The sequence below is a fragment of the Lissotriton helveticus genome, chromosome 1_1 (assembly GCF_964261635.1).
Source record: "Lissotriton helveticus chromosome 1_1, aLisHel1.1, whole genome shotgun sequence".
NCBI lineage: Eukaryota > Metazoa > Chordata > Amphibia > Caudata > Salamandridae > Lissotriton > Lissotriton helveticus.
The window spans coordinates 1,257,330,137-1,257,349,838 of NC_136057.1; the positions used below are offsets into that span (position 1 = coordinate 1,257,330,137).

The 19,702-nt window shown below is 41.3% G+C and overlaps 1 protein-coding gene across 1 annotated transcript in view; it reads left to right on the forward strand.

Moving 5' to 3' along the window:
* Window positions 1-19,702, forward strand: part of MUC19 (mucin 19, oligomeric) — a 1,331,159-nt gene that overhangs the window by 288,964 nt on the left and 1,022,493 nt on the right. The window contains exons 45-48 of the mRNA XM_078649731.1: window positions 1,133-1,252; window positions 3,225-3,309; window positions 5,444-5,472; window positions 9,946-9,972. Of these exons, the coding sequence (XP_078505857.1) occupies window positions 1,133-1,252; window positions 3,225-3,309; window positions 5,444-5,472; window positions 9,946-9,972 (261 nt within the window). The remainder of the gene's footprint in view (window positions 1-1,132; window positions 1,253-3,224; window positions 3,310-5,443; window positions 5,473-9,945; window positions 9,973-19,702) is intronic.

A 19,702-nucleotide genomic window follows, 5' to 3' on the forward strand; every position in this document is an offset into this window, starting at 1 on the left:
ATGATGTAGGTCATTGTTTGTAAACCTCTGTGGTTGGATATATACAAAGGGATAGTGGCCTGCAAAGAACAGCAGACTGCTATGGCGTGTTTGCATTCCCAAATGGGAACTTTTGTCTTTTTAAAGCAGCAAATGCTCTTTAAAGGAGCTGATACTGCTTTAAAAAAAAATCTTCCCTGTTTTGGATAACTTGTAGGTGACCAGGAATTGCCTCTTCCTTCCCCCCCTCACAACAGTGATTTGTTAGTGCTTTGCCACCACAATAGCAACCGCAAACTCTTGCTACATGCCACATGAATTAATTGAGGACACCTCTTCCACACCCCTTCTTAAATGTGATTCTGCATGGGTCGTTAAAACCATTTTGTGAGTCAGAAGGCTTTTTCCGATTCACAAAATGGGTTTAATGAATACCTACAAGCCATTCTGCAATCGCAGTCCCAGTGATTTTTGTGAATCATAGAGTTTGCAGTTGCAAAATGGGTTTGTACATCTGACCCATGTGGCCTATAATTTTTAGTTGACCATATCATCACAAAGAAAACAGTTCTAGCACATGATCTTCAGGGGCTTCAGCAGGCCCAGAAGACATTCTGTGTCATTGCAGCCCACATTATTGTACTAATCGACCACAGTATATCTGATTGCACCCTCTGCAAAAATTAAATTAGTCATGGAAGTTAGCTTTGACATCATGTAGAAAGTCATCCTCCAAAGGGCCTAAGCCACCCAACAGCCATTCAGTGTGATCTGCATGACTGCAGTGAAGCCCATGGATAGCCATCAGGTAGCTGGCCGTGTTGACTACTGAATGAAGTGTTATGGTCTGTGTTGGGCAAATTAAGATTTCTTTGACTTGAATGAAGAAATGTATCTGATCTTCAGGCTCCCTTTCACGTGCAAATGGAGGACTCAGTCCCAATAACCTTCTTGGGGGCTCAACACTCATTGTGTCTCATTGCCTTTGGTTGCTGCACTGATCCACTGCATCCATTCAGCCCACTTCTTCAAATTGTGTTGAATTCTGGCTGTAGGGCATATAGTTGTAAGGTCAAATAAGGCTTGCGGAAATGTATTCGAAAACAGGTTGCACCATATGTAATTTGTAAGCACCTATGTTTCTCTTTTTCAGCTGTATTCTGCGATTACTACAACAGACAAGGCGAATGCAAATGGCATTATAACCCATGTGGAACTTCATATAAAACATGTAACAAAAGGGTTCCGTCGTTGTACAGCACTCAAATGGAAGGTAGAAATCTGTATTTTATTAATATGCTGTAGTGTTATAGTTGGTGAGCATTCTTAGTAAGTAACGCACTGAAAACTTGGCACTCTTAGCTTGTCTCCTCCGTTCCAGCTAATAATCACCATAGTTGCAAATTGTGTGAGAGGACTGTCCCCAAACCTGTATGCACATAGTGATGCCGAGCAGGGTGGTGATGGCTCCTCTGATGGGAATGAGTGCATCCTCGCCCAGTTGTTGGATTTTTGTGTTTTTTACAAGTGCATGGTGTGCAATGTGTGCGGCATCACTTAGCAAGAGACCGTCGCTTGACGCAGATCTCATGAGTCACAGGCGACAACAGTTTGCTGCTGGAGGATTGGACCAGCAGGAATGGGCAAGTAATTGAGGGGCATCCGATAACATGCTGCACATACTCTCACACCAGCCACCCGGTTGGAGGGTCGAGGACCTACTTACAGTACCCTCCTCCAAGAGTGCATCAGATCAGGTCAGACTTATGGGAAAGAAAGAACGGCAAGCACATTTATCAGTGAATCCCACTGTGATGTGGGTTGCTCTCACAAAAAGCAGGCATGGCCTGTCCTCCTCCTGTGCTAGTGGGCATGTCCTCGGTCGTTTGCATCAGTCTCTGTGCACTGTTGCCTTCACACACGCAAATATCATTGCGCATTAGCTGACTTTTTTCGGATGTGCATATTTGCAGAACATGCATGAGTCACAAGAGTGAATTTGAACGGGGCTGCCTGTATTCCTTAATCTGTAAGGGTTTCCTACTGGAGGAAGACACTGGGGTAAGCAAAATAAACAAATAAGTAAACAAAATAGTGATGGGTGCAGCGTTTGCGTTAATCTCAGCCTCGTGTAATTTACCGCTATATGTATCAAGCTATTTAGCATTCGCAAAGGCCGAAATTCTGCGAATTTCGGCCTTTGCGAATGCTAATTAGACAAATGGAATGTATCAAACAAGTTTGATGCAAAATAAGGAATAGCAAAATTTGCTAATCCTTATTTTGCGATTGCACTTAAGGAATTGCAAATTTTGCGATTCCTTAAATGCAATGTATCAAACAAATAATATGCAAAAAATGCCATTAAGGATTAGCAAATTACCACCAACTTCTAGTTGGTGGTAATTTGCGAATTCTTATCAAAAAGCTTTTTTGAAAAAAACCAAAGGTGCCATATGACGCCCATACATGCCCTTAGGGCATGTATGTGCGCCATATGCCCCCAAATGTCTTTTTCAGGGGTGCAGCAGGGTGTTCTTGAGACACCCCTGCACCCTTGGAAAAATCCCTAATTTGCGATCAGCAAATTGCTAATTGCAAATTGCACTTTCATTCCTATGGGCCTCCTGGCCCATGGAAATGAAGGGGTAATTTGCGATTGACAATTTGCTAATCTCAAATTAGGAATGCTAAGGAATCGCTATTGGAAAGCGATTTTGTACATACATACCGTTTTGCATTTCCTAAATAGCGATTCCTTAAAATTCGCTATTTAGGAAATGCAAAATGGTTTGTTGATACATATAGCGGTTAGACACTACAGACAGGGGCAAACCATGTGAGTCTTGGTCCTACAAAAAAGCTGTATCTTTATATTTTTGGGGTGGTGTGATTTTTCACTTGAATTAACATATTGGCTATAGAACGGGACAGGCAGCTTGTAAAAAAAATGAATAAACCGCACCCTTTCTAGCAAGTTTTATTCTTTCAATATTTGAGGGGGCTACAAGGCCTTCGATTGGTTAAAGTTAGGGAAACAACACGTATTTGCTTAGGAATAAGTAACTACTCTTCAGTTTTGATTAACAAGTTAATTGGATCGTGCTGTGCGTGCAGGGGTAACCGGTAACACATGTTTTGCTGTTTAGGAAAGATTAGGACTCGGAAATGTTTAAAGTCATAGCTGTAATCCGTGCGATTTTTTCACTGTTACGTGTTAAATCCTGTCCTCTCTGTCAACGCAGGTTGCTTTGCCAAATGCCCTCCTGATTTGCCATACCTCGACGAGGACAACATGAAATGTGTGCCCGACTGCTGCCCCACTGACTGGTACGGTACCTATGATCTGAAATATTTAAGTGATTCCGAAACGTTCTGACTTTCGTAAAATCCCGCTTACAGGCTCCGACCCCTGTGAAAAGCATTTTGAGGAGATTTATAGATGTGATTGTAGAAAGGTCATTTAAAATTGGCATTTCGCAGAGCAGTCCCTTAGGGCAGCAGTACTTCCAAATCATTCTCAACGTCTAAGCGCATACTCACAGGAAGGGACACGCAGTGTCAGACATTTTCTCAGACGGCAGAGCCATTCTTTACATTGTAACACGCCCTTGTAGGGTGTCCAGGTGAACAATCTTTAATACAAGTCATAGGATTAGTGCAGGTTGGGAATAGTGTAATTTACTCGCTCACTCCACTGCTTATGGGGCATGATGTCGGTGCAATATGGGACATACATTATGTCAGTGCATTATGAGACATATGTCAGTACTGCTACGTCATGAACACTCAGCCACATATATGATGCTACATTCCCTATCGCTTTTCTAAAAGTGCCACCAGTCACGTGGGATCCATCTGTTTTAAAACTACCTAGCAATACCTCTGAATTCGAGGCATGATACATTGTTAATATCACTATAGAGGTACAATGGTTTACTCACAGTATTAGCATTGCAATTAATTGGGAAAAGATCAAATGGGTAAGGGTGGAGCAGGTGGTTCCAGCCTTTTCTATAATAAGCGCTGATGTTCAGTACTAATATTAGCAGCGGCATAATAGCGCCCACATAAGACTACATTTGTAGCAACCGCCTGCAGTAATGTAAAAAGTGCTTTGTCGAATTGGAATGCTTGTACATAGGTAATACATAGCAGTCTTAACTGCAGTGCCCTTCCACCAAGGTAATCCTATCAGTAATTCGTCTTCCTAGGGCATATTTATTTCTCAGACAGCCTATCCTTCCACACTGCCTGTACCCCTGCGAGATTGTCACATAGTTCACTGTGCAAAAACCTCTCAATGTGCTGTTAGAAAAAAAAGGAAATACCAATCTCAATGTTAAAAAAATAAGCAGCAATATGTCAGAAGGCAGAGTCTGACATTTGACCTCGATCTTTGAACCCACATGAAACATGACAAGATTAAAATGCATCTTTATTGAACATTCACTGTCTGAACCTCATCGTGGTATTATGGAGGGAGGGGCGGGTGGCTTCAGCAGCCCTCTCTACCCTACTTCCAGTGCCTATGACTAGAAGTTGGTATTTTTATAAATTAGTTTCCAACCTACAAAGGTACTTTCTTTTTCTACAAATACCATAGATCTGACATGCCATAAACGTTCTTGTTCTCTACCTGTACTCCCACACCCAGTAGTAGTCGTCCAGCTCTCAGTTTCTATCCATATGGGTCTGTTAACTTAGTGGACTAATGGGTCCATTGCAGGGGCCTGTGTTCAACCTCATGGTCACAGGTTCAAATCCCGATGGGTCCACTCAGTCTTTCATCCATTGAGGTCAATAAAATAAGTACCGTTGGGTAACAATGAACATCTGAACGTGCACTTTACAAATACACGTTATGTTATGAAATCTGTTGCACCTGCCCTCAATGAGAGTCTCCAGTTAGGCATTTATGCTGTTAGGGCCCTGGGATCTAGGGGAAAGATTCTTTACTCAAGGTCACAAAATATAAAAAAAATGTATTCTGTCTCCACCTTATACTTGTCTTTTGTTTTTTGTGTAGAGTAAGTCATCCTTATCTGCAACTGCTGTTTTATTTGCATTTGTTCTGGATAGTAAATGCATTCAATTGCTTTTACTTAGTATTTTTATGTATTTTCCGAGCACTCTTATGTGTTTCATTCTTTTCTGCTGCCATAGTTTTGATTATTTAAAAGAGTGCAGTTTCCTTAGAAGTGTCAAATATATTTGAAACTATATTATTCATGTCTTCGTTCACAACTAGTATCAGTCACCAGTTAATTTACACACAGAATACAACTTCTTTTTTCTCCTACCTCTCTCCCTTCAGCATTACTTTTGTTTCGTTCTCCTTCCTATCTATCGACTAATTAATATTTGGATGTACAATTACACAACCATGTAATGCCACTTTTATTGATGATATGCAATTTAACCTGTAGCTCAAAATGTATTTTCGTGTTTTCATTCTACACAGTGATAGATGCAATGACACCGTTTGCGAACGTGAGTATATATTTTCATTTATAATTAAGAAAAAAGTAATATTATGTATCTTTAAGCACTCTTTATCTTGATGCAAGATTGATGCCTGAACTTATTTGGAATGTAAACTAAAATTTGAATGTTTGTGAGAGAGTGTGTATTTTAAGTACATAGTGTTGTTGCATTCTACTGTACTTTCCTATTTTATCTGGTTACACATGGAGATATTGCGAAAATATAAGTTGCTGTGGTCCATGTGCTTGGAAACAGCCAGCGTGGCCTAAGGCCGCCCACATTTTGTGCCACAGTGGTTTACGTTATTGTGTGAAACATGGGCTTAAATATCCACCCATCTACCTTCCCTAAAATAAATAATAAAATCAGATTGAGCTTCGTGTAACACATTCACTTTTCCCTTTCTATGTGAAAACCCTTCAGAAATGTACTGCAAAAGCACAGTTGAAGAGCTGTTTCATTTCAAAAGTGAAACCTTAAAATCTCTGTAATCTGCCAGCTCCAGTACAAAACAAGAACATATTTCATGGCTAGGCTGTCCTGTTTTCATGTTTATTTTTTGTGAATTGCTCTGGTGTTTTCTCAGTGTTTTCTAAACCTTTTGAAATCAGTGATAGTCAGTGTTTTCCCCTGACAAACTACCAAAATAGACAAAAAAACTGTGTTTTCAAGTGTTTGCAATGAATGTGTGTATTGCAGTGAATTCTAAAAAGTAAACATTTAATTTAAAAGAAAAGTAATACAGGATATTTAGTGTCTTCTCATTTACAGAATGTCCAATCGACTTAGGTTAGATCTGTTTTCAAGCATGGAAACCCAGTGTATTGCACTCTCACACTCACATATCATTACCCTCTCTCACATCTCATTAGCTCAGGTATTTATTCTGTCACTCTGTCAGGGCTTTCTAGTTCACGGGACTATTACTGTAGTAAAAAAAGTACGAGTGCTATATTCAAATGTTTTAATAAACAACTTAGTGGACCCATTTAGGGCTCATTCATCAACTTTGCAGAATATCATGACACTGTAGGGTGGTCAATCCTGCCAACAGCACAGTATCTTGGGAAACCTGTAGCACGTTGAATTAAGCCACATTAATATGTAGCCCTGCATTTTAAGGCACTTTAAACTTGATGCTTTAAGCATGTTTGCCACAGCTTTTCGGCACTCTTAGCTTGACTACATTAAGGTGTCACTAATGTTGTGTGGACATTCAAAGCTGCCAAGTGTCCCCATGGCACTTGTACCAATTTAAGTCAGTCCTGACCTTTTCACAGACATCACATTGTGTTCTGGGACTTGACACTTTGCTGCCAACATTGTAATCATTGGTTCAAAACCCCCAGTAGTAAAGTGCAGTTGGTTAAAAGCCAGGTATCACACATAACAATGAGGCACCCATCAGCTATGACTTTCGTTGGCATGTGGAGTGTCTTGTGTCATGTTTTCACCACTATCCCATATGCATGATGATAACACTCTTTCACAGGCACCTGTCACTTAATCTTGCCTTGAATGTTAAAAGCCTGGGGTGTTTGGCAGTCTGCTTGTTATCAGTCCTAACTTGTTAGAACAAGCATTAGCATAGCCAATAGGTCTAACCATTGGCACCTTATAAGCATTTATCCAGAGCTATTGGCTTTGCCAATGTATTTAAGCAATATGCTGTGCAGCAGCCATGCTGCTTTAGAGCACAGCTTAAATACATTGGGAAAAAGCCAATAGCTCCGGCTAAATACTTATAAGGTTCCAAAGGCGAGACCTATTGCCTATGCCAATGCTTGTTTTCTAAGTAGTTTAAAAATAAAGGCAGTTCACAAACTTAAGTACGGTCCAACATAAAAAAAATAAGTTAAAAGTAAAAAATATGGTAAATGGAAATCCTTATGTACTGGAACAACATGCAACTTTTGCTTAAAAAGTGCAGGCTTCCTGGGCCCTTTTACATTAAAAAGTGTGTTTAGCCTGCTAAACAGAACAATGACTTCCTTATATTGTATCAGTTACCTACAGAAATGTACACTTTTCCACAGTAACGGTAGCGACACAAATTTCAGAGAGGGGGGATTAATACTGACATATGCAAAGTTTTGATTTCATGCACACAGGGAGAGACTTCGTTTATTTTACGGCTACACACCAGTCCATTTTTATTACATGGCGCCTCCTTCTCGCCATATGTGACATGTATGGCCATAATAATGACAATGACGTTAAAGTAAAATACGTGAAATTCTGGGAGAAATGCTTTATCTATGCTACTATCGGTAACAATATACAAGTAACTGGTAAGCTAGGATAACACAAAGCTGACAAGTAAAGAATAATACTGTATACAATGGAACAGCAAACGATCATGTGGCATGGCCATGCCTTACTGCTAGGCTGACCGAGGCTTCGAAGACACAGCTACGCTCTTTTTAATTAGATATGTGGATTTCTTAATTCAATAAAGATTTGAGCATGTTTGGCAGACAGCAATCAAGCAGGGAATGAGATTTGCAGAAAGCACGTGCACGCAGACTAGAGGGCAGTGATAAGTTTTAAAAGAAAACAATATTCCAACTTTCAAAGCGGACTAGTAGTTGCTTTGCAAAAATAGCACTGTTTTGTATCAGACTTTGCAAACAGCCCAATGTATTACAGTTAGACTGGCTTAACGGTTTTGTCAAAGCTCGTTTTAAACCCAATGTCAAGTACAAACAAGATTTACAGGCATTCCCACGCCACTGTATAAACAGACAAGCCCAGCCATGCTGATTAAAACCAGATGTTCCTGTGCGCTGCTGCTGGCTCCAGAGAGCAAAGCGCTCTGGGAGTGAACATTTCACAAGAAGCTGGGACCTCCACACACCTTTGGCCAATTGCGTGCTAAAGCCAGACACAAAGGCCAATGGCATGTGAGCACCACATGCACAAGCTTCTACTGAAGCTGAAGTGATTCCAAGACGTCAATTTCCTATGCAGCGCATGCGCACTGCCATAGGCTCGACCTAAAAATGGGCTGATGTATCAAAGTAGTTTACCTATTTTGTGGTTAAATTTGATAGTACATATTGGCCAAGATTCTTATGAGCCAGCCAATCACTGAAAGAATTAAACACTTCAGAAACATCCAATATGATTATAATATTGCCAGATTCTCAACATTGTATCAAATAATTAGATCACACCTAAACCATGCTATTAAACCATCTACCTTTAATCCAAGCACACAAAACTGGAAGAAAGAAAAGGAAGAAGAAACAATATTTTAGTAACATCCACTAACAACAAAACTCAAGAAGAATAACTTTAGACCAGTCTTTCTTGCTGATACCTTGTATAACAAAGTGACATTATGTTGGCCACTTCATGACGAAATAAAAGTAACTCATTCTCTCTCGCTTTTCTTTCTTTGATTGGCATTTTAGTTTGGGGTTGTACAGGTGATTATCAGTGTTTATATGTTATCACTGGTAAGGGCTGTTGAACTTTCAGTGGGGTTTTATCAGTTATTATAGGCTTGAACCTAAAACAAATGAGCAAAGTCATGGCCCTGGCTTTATCTCTTTTGATGTGGTTTAAAATGTCATCAGTGATATCATATGCATGTATGTGAGGTCATAAGCAGTACATGAGAGTGCCTTGAGTTAAAGTTCTCGTTGCATGCCACTGATCAGTCTTCGATCTTCAGTAACCTCACAAAATTATAGTTATTACAATTTCATACCTCCCAGTGTGGGTCTAGTATTCTGACGTAATGTCACTTCAGTCGTACACCTACATGGGCCCCTAGGAGCGTGTAAGTGACTTACCAGGACATCATACATAAATTGCAGTTTGTTAGCCGCAAACGTTCAATACCTCTGGGTTCAAAGTAAGGAATAAAACTGGGCAGCTTTATGATGATGAATTTCTACCAACGCATTTTAATTCTAAAGCAAAACCTGTGAGTCCCACTTATACTTCCATACTTTAGGAGGGTACCAGTGACCACTCATCATTACTAATTTGATATATTGAGTCAAATATTAGTAATAGTGTTTTTTATACTAAGCATTCATATTTCTGGAAAATGTTATATGAATTCAAAAGAAATATTAGGCAAAGAAAGTACATTAATAACGACTGTGATAAAAATTTAAAATACAGGGAAATTATACTTTAGAGATAAAAATTCACTTTTGTAACATACTTTCTGAAAACTGTTTTCAGAGGTTATTCTGACATCTTGTAAAGCATGATTCATTTTGATTTTATAATAAATTATAAAAAGAAAATGGGAAAAATGTTTTTGCTATGAGAAGATACATGTTTACATTCTTACTTTTAGTTTGCAAACCTATCAAAACTATGTGAACTATAGGTTGGAATCTTGTTCTCATGTCATTAGTCTTCCTTGAGATGGGAATTAAGGCATGAAATCTGCCATGACCAATTATTGACTTTAGTTTTGTTCTAATAATTAACATCTCCCTTTGTTGTTTATTTTAGAACCTACCACACCTGCACCAAGCCAAGGTAAAGCACATTTTATTTCAATATTTTATTTAACCTAAATAATGAATCAGAGAGTTTGCTTACAGCCTGATGAATGTTTGCCTTTCAGTTGGCTATGCCGCCCCGTCTCTAAGCAATCTAGGCCAGTGTACATAAGTGAAGATACACTGCACATTGGAAAAGGTTCATCCTATTGTTACTTTGTTTTTGTGTTGGTGGGAGCTCTAGAAATGCACATCGGTAGTACAGAACCATGTTGTGTCCTGTGGCAGTAATTTGGGGACGTGGACACATGGGATGCATCTCAACTGGCAACTGGTTTGCCAGCGTAGTCGTTCTTGAAGTTACATCTGCACCCTTGTAGTCTGTGGCTGTGTTCATGTGCCTGGCCACTCCCATTCTTCCTTGTGGCTCCAGGACCAGTTTTGTGCAATCTTTTCCCTCCTCCTTCCCAATGGCCTGCAAACCACTGTCATCATAGTAGCTCATTGGTCCAGCTCAACACACATGACAGGTGGGCTAGAGGCAAAGTGGCAGACTAATGGGCATGGGCCGTGCTGTAAACAGGGAAGCACTCAAATCTTACCTAAAGCCAGACCTCCTTCCATGACACCAACTTCTTCATCAAAATGTCCGAAAAGGAAATTGTTCCAGAGTGGGAAAAGCTGGTACTTCTTTGGCCCAATCCAAGTTGTTGAACTCTCAATTGATAGTCTTCGTATCTTGTTTCCTACGGATTTATTTTGCCCATTTGACTTTTTCCTTTTTCAGTTTCTCTGTTTTGGAAACACCTACAAACCAAAGTGTTAGTTTTATAGGTTAGACAGGAGTGCCCTTGAGGAAGGTGTCACCATTTCCCCTGACAGAAAAGTAAAAGACAAAGACGTGGCAGTTGCATACAGCCCTTTACAGCATTTGCTTTATGATAATCTCAGGAAGTCACTTAGGGTCTGGCATGGAAGGCTTGTGGGACCCCTTTGATTTTGTCCCATCTACACATTCACCCTAGGTGCACCCAGGTCACACCAGTTTTAAGTGGACAGTTGCAATATGGACATCACATTTAAAAGAGCCTCATAATAATAAAAACTATTTAAACAACACCCTAGAAAATATGATTGGGGGAGCTATAATATTTTCTCTCTACTGCTGGGATTTGTCTCTATCCATTAGCCTGATGCAGTTTGGAGCCTTGTCTCTTCTGATTTCAGCTACAATTTCAACTTATTTCTAGACTGCCTGCTTCCTAGTCCTGAATTTGTGTGGGATCCTGTTTACATACAAAATTGAATATATATCATCCCTATTATGAGCACAGACTGAGCTCACGCGCTGCCTGCAATGTCCATGCTGGTCCATTCTTTCTAGAGTTTTTATATGTGTTTACTTTTGACCCATTATTATTAATAGATGTATACCAGCCAGTGACTGACACATGTCCTGAGTGAGATACTCCGAAATCTCTCTTTTCTCCTTCCTTGGGTTAGGGATCTCCAAATCTTTTTTGAATGTCTGTGTTCTTTGAAGCTTAAAATGGACTGACCTACATCCTCCTGATATGAGCATTTGGTGGGTGAAGAGGGAGAAGAAAGGCAAGAAATAGACTTATTCATGCCATGCAGGTGTAGAGGATGGACAGTTGGACCAATGTTCAAATTGTATCCCTTTTCCCAGCTTTACCAAAAACCATCTGTCCCAGATACCTCATCCCTTCTCTTAACTACCCTGCATGTAGTCAGGTGACAGTGATATTTAGTTATAACTTTTCTTTTCTCTTGTTCTTATGCCCTAGTCTGGAAGATCTCTATCAGAGACCCTTCTACATGATAAATGCCCCTCCCCTTCCAACTCACGGCATTGGCGCACTCACAGTTCTAGCATTGTGCTCTTATCTTCGAATTCCATTTCATTTATATGTATGTGGTTGTTTTTCACTTCAGTCACAGTATGTCCGGAAGGCAATAAAGGACAAAGAAGTAAGACTCCAGGGGGATAAAAGGGATCCATACAAGTGCCAGAGAGAAGGCGCTGAGAGGGTAAAGGAAGTTTCATAACAAAACCTGAAGATGGAGGAATACTGTTGGCAAGGGGCTAAAGTTTTAAAGAATAACACAATAAGCGAGTATATCCCTAGGCAAATTACAGAGAGCAATAATTCTCCCAAAACGATCTTCTCCCTTCTTAAAATTATGAAAAGCGCAAATTTAAAAAACATACTCGCCGGTTACGTCCAACAAGCAGTGCGAGGAACTGGCCGGTCACTTTGTGGAAAAAGTGGAAAAATCTATATGAACTTTCCACCCATCAATACTAACATCGACCAAAGAAATGGGTACAAGGAGAATAGTCTCACATCGAATAACACACTGTGTTCCTTTCCCCTAATATCCCTTATAGAGACCAAACACCTTTGTCGGAAAATCAAATCAGGTACACTAGCTGATCCACTGAAACCAGCTCAATTTTGTTTATTCCGCAGCCACATTTTACCAGTGGCTAGGGAACTGATTAACTTATCCTTGACCTCACATGCCTTCCATTAACTTGAAAGCACGCTAAAGTGACATCTCTTTTGAAGAAGGCATCGTTAGATCCTTCTGACCTGTGTAATTATCGTCCCATCTCCCAACTCCCTTTCGTAGCCAAGGTTACTGAATCCCATGTCAATACCATTCTAACAAAGTTCATAGAGGAAAATGCCATACTGGATTCCTCGCAAAATGGTTTCAGAGCCCGTCACAGTACGGAGTCTGCCCTGCTAGCAGTGATGGAAGAAATCCAGAGTAACCTTGACGAAGTAAAGTCAGCGGCCTTAATCCTGTTGGATTTAAGTGCTGCCTTTGACACTGTCTCGCATGAAATACTGCTAGGCAGGCTACAGGCGATAGGGCTTGAGGGTTTGGCTTTGGACTGGTGTTGCTCCTTCTTGGAGGGCAGAACTTTCCAGGTCATTGTCCCACCCTACCAATCCCAGGTTTCAACAATCAGACACGGGGTCCCACAGGGATCTACATTGAGCCCTGTGCTCTTTAACATTTATGTTCAACACTTGGCAGAGATGGCAAAAAGTAGAGGGCTGTCGTTGGTCTCCTATGCCGACGACAACCAATTAGTCATCGCCTTCTCCAAGAACTGTAAAAATAATCTTATCAAATTTAAGGAGGACTTGCTGGCAGTCGCTAATTGGCTGACAACAAACTGCTTGCAGTGTAATGCCAGCAAATCAGAAATCCTTTTGTTCGGAAGAGATAGTGAGATGTGGTCAGAACAATGGTGGCCAGATCAACTAAAACCTGCATCACTGGCAAAGGAGGTGTTTAAGAACCTGGGCTTTGGTTTGACAGAGGTCTTTCTTTTGGTGCTCAATCCAAAGTAGTAGCAGGGACCCGTTTTGGGCTCCTGAGAGGATTAAAACCCAAACTTGGTTTCTTTGAGCCCAAAGTCTGGCAGACTATAGTACAGGCTACAATACTATTGAGATTGGATTATGGCAATTCCCTTTATTTGGGTGCCAATAAATCCTGTATTCAGTGCCTCCAGAGAATACAAAACGCAGCAGCCCGTACCCTATTGGCGCTGCCAAAAACATGTTCTGTGTCTAGGTCACTAACAAAACTACACTGGTTACCAGAGGAAAAAGAAGTCAGTTATGCGTCGCCCATAAAATCCTAACTCAACAAGCCCCCCGGTTTTATCTGATCTGCTAACACAGTATGTCCCAAGACACCGCCTGCGGTCAGCAGACCAAGCATTGGCATGCACCCCCAGAGTTCTGAGAGCCAGAGCCGGTGGGCGTTCTTTTAAAGTTCTGGCGGCGAGACTCTGGAATTCCCTCCCGGTGACTATTAGAGGGCTCAGAGATCATCTAGCTTTCCAAAAAGCCATAAAGACCTGGCTCTTCCCAGCGTAATTCTCTTCTCCCTACCAGGTTGTTACATTGTATCGGGAATGTGGAGATAGCACTGGGACACCCCGTTGCTTGGGTAGCTATGTGCGGTACAATTCTGTTTATTAATAATAATAATAATAATAATAATAATAATAATAATAATAATAATAATTGGTAAAGCCAATACATCTCCTTCACAAGAGCTATTTCCTTTGCCAATGTCTTTTAGTTCCGTTGTACACATGCACGGCTGAAAGATAGAAAAAGAAGCAGCTTCATAGCGCGCTTTTCTAGCTTTCACCCATGCTGTATAGCTGCACTAGCGTACGACTAAAAGACATCAGTAAGACAATAGTCCTCGTAGGCAAGAGCTATTGGCTTGCCAATGCTTTTTAGGACCACCAATTGGTCTACTTCATCAAGTAGGGAACAGCACATTGGTCAAAAGCCGGACATTCTTTATATACGCTAGTCAGTCATTTGGTGTGGAAGAATGGGGCTCTAGTTCTCTTAATTTGTCCATTTGGACACAGTAAGAGTGGTGTGCCTCGTGTTTTGATAATTCCCTGTTCCTGTGTGCTCAGGCAGACAGTTGCATATCTACTGGACTTGTATGCTCAGGTCAACACATGCACAATATATATCTCCTGTTTCCATGAGTTCTGAAGGCTCTACAGCACTGTAAAAGTTGCCTGTTTAGTGGGTGTTGCAATGTATGTCTACTGGCGCCCGCTGAAGCTGATCTGCTCTGACTGCCTGCATGATTTTAAACACAAATCTTAGCTTGTTGCCAGAGTGCGGTGTCCCAGCGGTGCCAACCCTCTGGTCCCTGCAGGCATGTTAAGGCCTTCAATTCACTTACAGGTCTTTTGTATCGATTCTCTTTAGTGCACAGAACGATTATATTTCTGTCTCACCCGGATTCACCCCTTGCTCTACAACTGTGGAACACGCACAGCTCAACGTTCTCGTCCCTGTGCTTGCCCCCATTTCGTACTTCCATTGGTAAATGTGACAGTTTGCGGGGTGATGAGATAAAAATAAAATGCTTAATGTGTGGCCAATAGAGCCAGAGCTATAAAAACTGTTGAAAACAAGCATTTTCAATGTCAACGGTCTCGCCTTTTGGACCTTATAAGCAGTGCTTAGTTTGAGCCGGTGGTTTCCAATGCTGAGCATCGGCACTTAATCATCACCACCGGCGCTTGAGCACCTGTTAAGGAGACATACATTTTTGTTAGACAGAGGTCAATTAGGCGATTCGCCCAGAATCACAGGATGTTGAGCTGACCCGAGGCTTAAACCTGGTTCGCCAGCTCAGAGGTCTGCAGCCCTGGCCATTATGCAACATCCTCTCCCCTCTTGTAGTATTTGTTGGTTCTGTGGAGAAATGGGCTGGTCAACGCTGACCCCTGACAAGAAACCCAGCATTTATTTAAAAAAATTAATCACTGCTTTTAAGTGTTTAGCCATTCAACACATATAACATTTTGCGAACAACATAATTATTTTTAAAATACGCACTGAATTGCTGCTGCATTGGGCTACTAAAATACAATATTTGAACACGTGTAGCCAAGCAGTATCATAGCACATTGATTGGATAACTGTGAGTCTGCAACTTGTATGTTACAAGCTACAAATAGTAAGTGTCCGAGATGCGGCTGTCTGCAACAGAGTGCTGCAGGTTTAACTACATTTGCTTGAGTTAGAGCTATTGTTGTTGTAAATGGCAATTACTTTTACCCATGTGTTATGGAGTGTATGTATTTGATGTGTAGTGAAATTATATGGGTTGGATTGGAATTGTTAGTTGTGGAATTGTGTAGAGTGGAGTGGATTTTGTGTAGTGACATGGTTTGCAGTGGTGTTATGCGTATATTAATTATGTGGTATTGAGTGTACTGGAATTATGTGGAGTGGGGTTGTGTGTTATGGAGTGGAATGATATTTTGTGTTGTGGCGTGTTATGTAGTGGAGTTTAATTATGTGGTGTGGTGTTGAATTTTGTGCCATGATGTGGTATTCTGTGGTGTGGATTGAATGTGTGTGGTGTGTCGTAAGTGTGCGGCTGAGTTGAAAGATGTGATTTGGTGTTGATTTACGTATTATGGATTGGAAATGTGTGAAGTTGAATGGTGTGGCCATTGACACAAAAACATGAAATCCTAATAGTGGTACACAATTTTGAAAAGAAACAAAACAGAAAAGTTAAAAAGGTTGCCAAAGTTTGCTTGTGGAAAAAATGAAGACGGAAAACACTTTTCGGTAAAGAGGCACAAAGACGCATACCATATTGCAAAGCATATGTCTTAATAAAACAAGCATTTGCAATGCAATAGGTCTCGCATTTAGGCAAGTTTGGTCTTCTGGTATTGTAACTGACAATGCCTTTTATTTCTGTTTTGGTTATTAAAACATAAATAAATGGCATTATCATTTACAATGACAATAGCTTGAACATGCGTAAATGTGAGTCCTATTACATTGCAAATGTTATAATGTTGTGCCACCCCCTTGATCGGCCCAAACAAAAGCGTCCTGCAGTATTAATAAAATAAATAAATTTGCGCGTCCGCTATAGTTAAAGCGGATTCGATATAATTTTAATAAATACATTACGGAAGCGGCACACCCAGGGGATGCTCCACGGCATCCCTCCTTGGAAGTATCGAACCACCCTCAGGAGTGTTCGGCCGTATCCCTCTCGGGAAACGTCCACACAGGTGGCAGAACTTGACTGCTTCCAGCAGAACCTTTCGAGCTCGGCAAACACTGAACGTTTAGTACTTGACCACAAGAGTTTAGGTTTAAAATGTTTAGAGTTGACTTATATAAAGGGCAGCCTTGTTCACATGTTTGAGAATTAATCATGCCATTTCAAGATGTACTCGAGATTCTCTTATATACACTATTATTGCCATTACAAACATGGAATAATGACGTCACTTTCCAGTGCATTACCCCTGCCCTCTCGGGTAGTAGTTTAGAATTGCGTTAGAGAGAATGTAAACTTGAGAGGGGTTTAGAATAATAGAGTGAACGCCCCTAGCTCAACAGGTATGCGGCGGGGGGGTGCAGCAACCGGCTATTTGTGCAGGGAGTCCGGGCACAGGGCATGCGCTGCGGTGCTCGAGCGGGCTGACACAAACGGCCACTGTAAAGAAACGGTGTGTCGGCCGCAGCGGGACTGTGCATACTCTACAGTCTGACGAATCCCCAGAAACGACAAACTCGCACACTAAAGCCACTGCGCGTAACAATATCATCATTTCAGAGCTGTGAAAAGCGGGTATTTCTACAAATTATCCAATTTAGTGCGCACACTATATCCACTTCGAAAGGGGAATGGTGCGTGGGCCCTGCTGCAAGTTGAACTTATCATCTTAACGGTTTGCACAACATGCTAACTGGGCATACCGAACTACTATGGATAATATCAGCAATAACATTAATAAAAGCAACAAATATAACAATAGCATCCGTGATTATTGTTAGCATTATTTCAATTGAAAATATTTTAGTAATATTTGTGTTGCTAGCAGAAATCTTGCATTTTGGTTGATTCCATTATTTAATAATGTCTGTATTAAAAACAAACAAGAAAACCTTTCTCCACCGAAAAGCAAAGTTTTCACACTAAATTGCGTAGGTGACAGCGGTGTAATTGTGACTGCATTATTGTAAGAGAAGGCTTTTATTTCATTTGCCTATAGATGGAAACAGCAACAAAGCAAAACCACAGGTGCGCGCGCACCACAGAGGAGCGGGGGTGAGGGAGCGCGGCAGCGAGGCGAACGCACGCTGCTGCGCGTACTAGACACCAATGGAAAGGGGTGGAGCAAAGGCGGGTCATGCGCCCGCCTTTGCCCAATTGCGTGCCTTATTTTTTTTTTAAAACACGCTAAAGCCAATTGCAGCTTGCGAAAGCAAAACCACATGCACGAGTGTGTGGTCAGTTTTCAGAACCCCCTACATGAGGTCTCGTGCTGCGCGAGCAGTGCTGCGCACTGCATTGCTAGACACGAGTCCTAAAAAACGAACAGCTCTACTGAGGTTGAAGCAACATGATGGCAATTATCTGAAATAGAGTGGGCACAAAAAATGCGCTAGATAATAGATCAAGATGACCACGCTAGTGGTACATGTAAAAACGAGAGACTAAACCCAGCTAAATGTGGAGCATGGAAAACCAAGAATAAAATACAATATTTACGCAGTTCACAAATGTGATGTAACCAGCTACGGGGGGGTTGAAATACAAGTGTCTAAGTGAAACATAAATAACTCTCCTGAAATGTAAACAATGTGCCAGCAATTCACTGAATTGTGGTACAGGTTTGCACGGAATGACTAAATAATGTTAGCATGTTGAAGCGGGAGAGTCCCCCTTGATTCCAAGAATCAGCCAGTAAGCATTGCAGGTTGAGATGTAAAGGTGACCTTGTTTTGTGGGAAAAGCGTAATCTTTTGTGTTGACAATAAGATAAGCAATAGCCAATAATGAGGAGCCTACAGAGACTTACGGTGGGAGCAAAGTACCTCCAAAAGAGACTTGCCTTCTACCATCCGGCTCGCTCGTTGAGGTCAGAATCTTTATTCCTGGCGGCTGTTCCGCGAGTGAAGAGAGCGCGCCTGGGTGGCCGCTCCTTCGGTTTGCTGGCACCACAGATGTGGAATTCGCTTCCGCTCTCACTCCGGGGAGCCACTAGTCTTCTTGCTTTTAGGAGAGGTCTTAAAACCTGGTTGTTCATCCAGTAGGCCTCTCAGTTTCCCTTTTTTAACTGTGTTTTTCTTGTTTCTTCATTTCACTGTGTTATGTTATGGTGATGTAGTTCTCCTTACCTAAAGCGCCTGGACACTCTTTTTGAGTAGCCGTTGCGCTATACAAAAGAAAAAATAACATAACATAACATAACATAACTTACCACTATCTCCAAACCGATGAAGCAAGAGGACACCTGTGCACATTACAAGCTGCAGTCCATGCATAATATAAGTAACTCTACCATGGTTGAAGCATGTTATTAATTTGCTAGGTTGAACCTCGAGGATATTATTCATAATAGGGAATAAGTTACAAAAACTAGGCACAAAGTCAAGTGCTCAAGTGGTTTAACTCACCGAAACGGTTCGGTTTGTCGTGTGGCATGTTATTCTGGTGGCGTTGGTATTAGGCACCATGTTGTTGCTTATATATCGCATGTAGGTGAAATAAAAATGAGAATGCACTAACTAGTGCCATTCATCTCCCTTTAAGCAATCTCAGGTGCCATGTTGAAAAACAGGTCCCTCAATGTAAATAGAGTATACGGAAAAGATCTAATATAAACCCATGCCCTCAAAGAGACTGATGCGGTTCGTTTTACTGTTGGTTGGGAAAAAAAACATGTGGCGATTATTAAAACCAATGTTATAATGGGCGTGATGTCAAGTGGACCAATGGCATCAGAGACCAACCGGCTTCTTCAATGCAGCCAGCCTGGGAGAAACTCTGAATGTAATCTTTGCAACAGATGAATAAATGTCAAATAGAAGGCATGTTTGCAGAATCTGTTTGCCTGGCTGCGAGCCTGAAAGTGGCAAAGGCGGGTATTGGACAGCAGGAGCACTGTCAGTAACTAGAGTTTAGGTAGTGCAATGTGTGCTGCTGAGGCGCGGATGGTGAGGGCTGCCCCAACATAGCAAAAACAACAGCAAACGCAAACACTATAAAGCAGACACCGCATCCGGAAAAAAGGCACACAAAGGGCAAAGATGGGGGAGGGAGGTTAACAATTGCCTCTGCAGATTTATTTAATTAACACGCCGCCAGCTTTGTGCGTCTTCGGGGGGGGGGGTGCAAAGAGCATAATTTAAAAG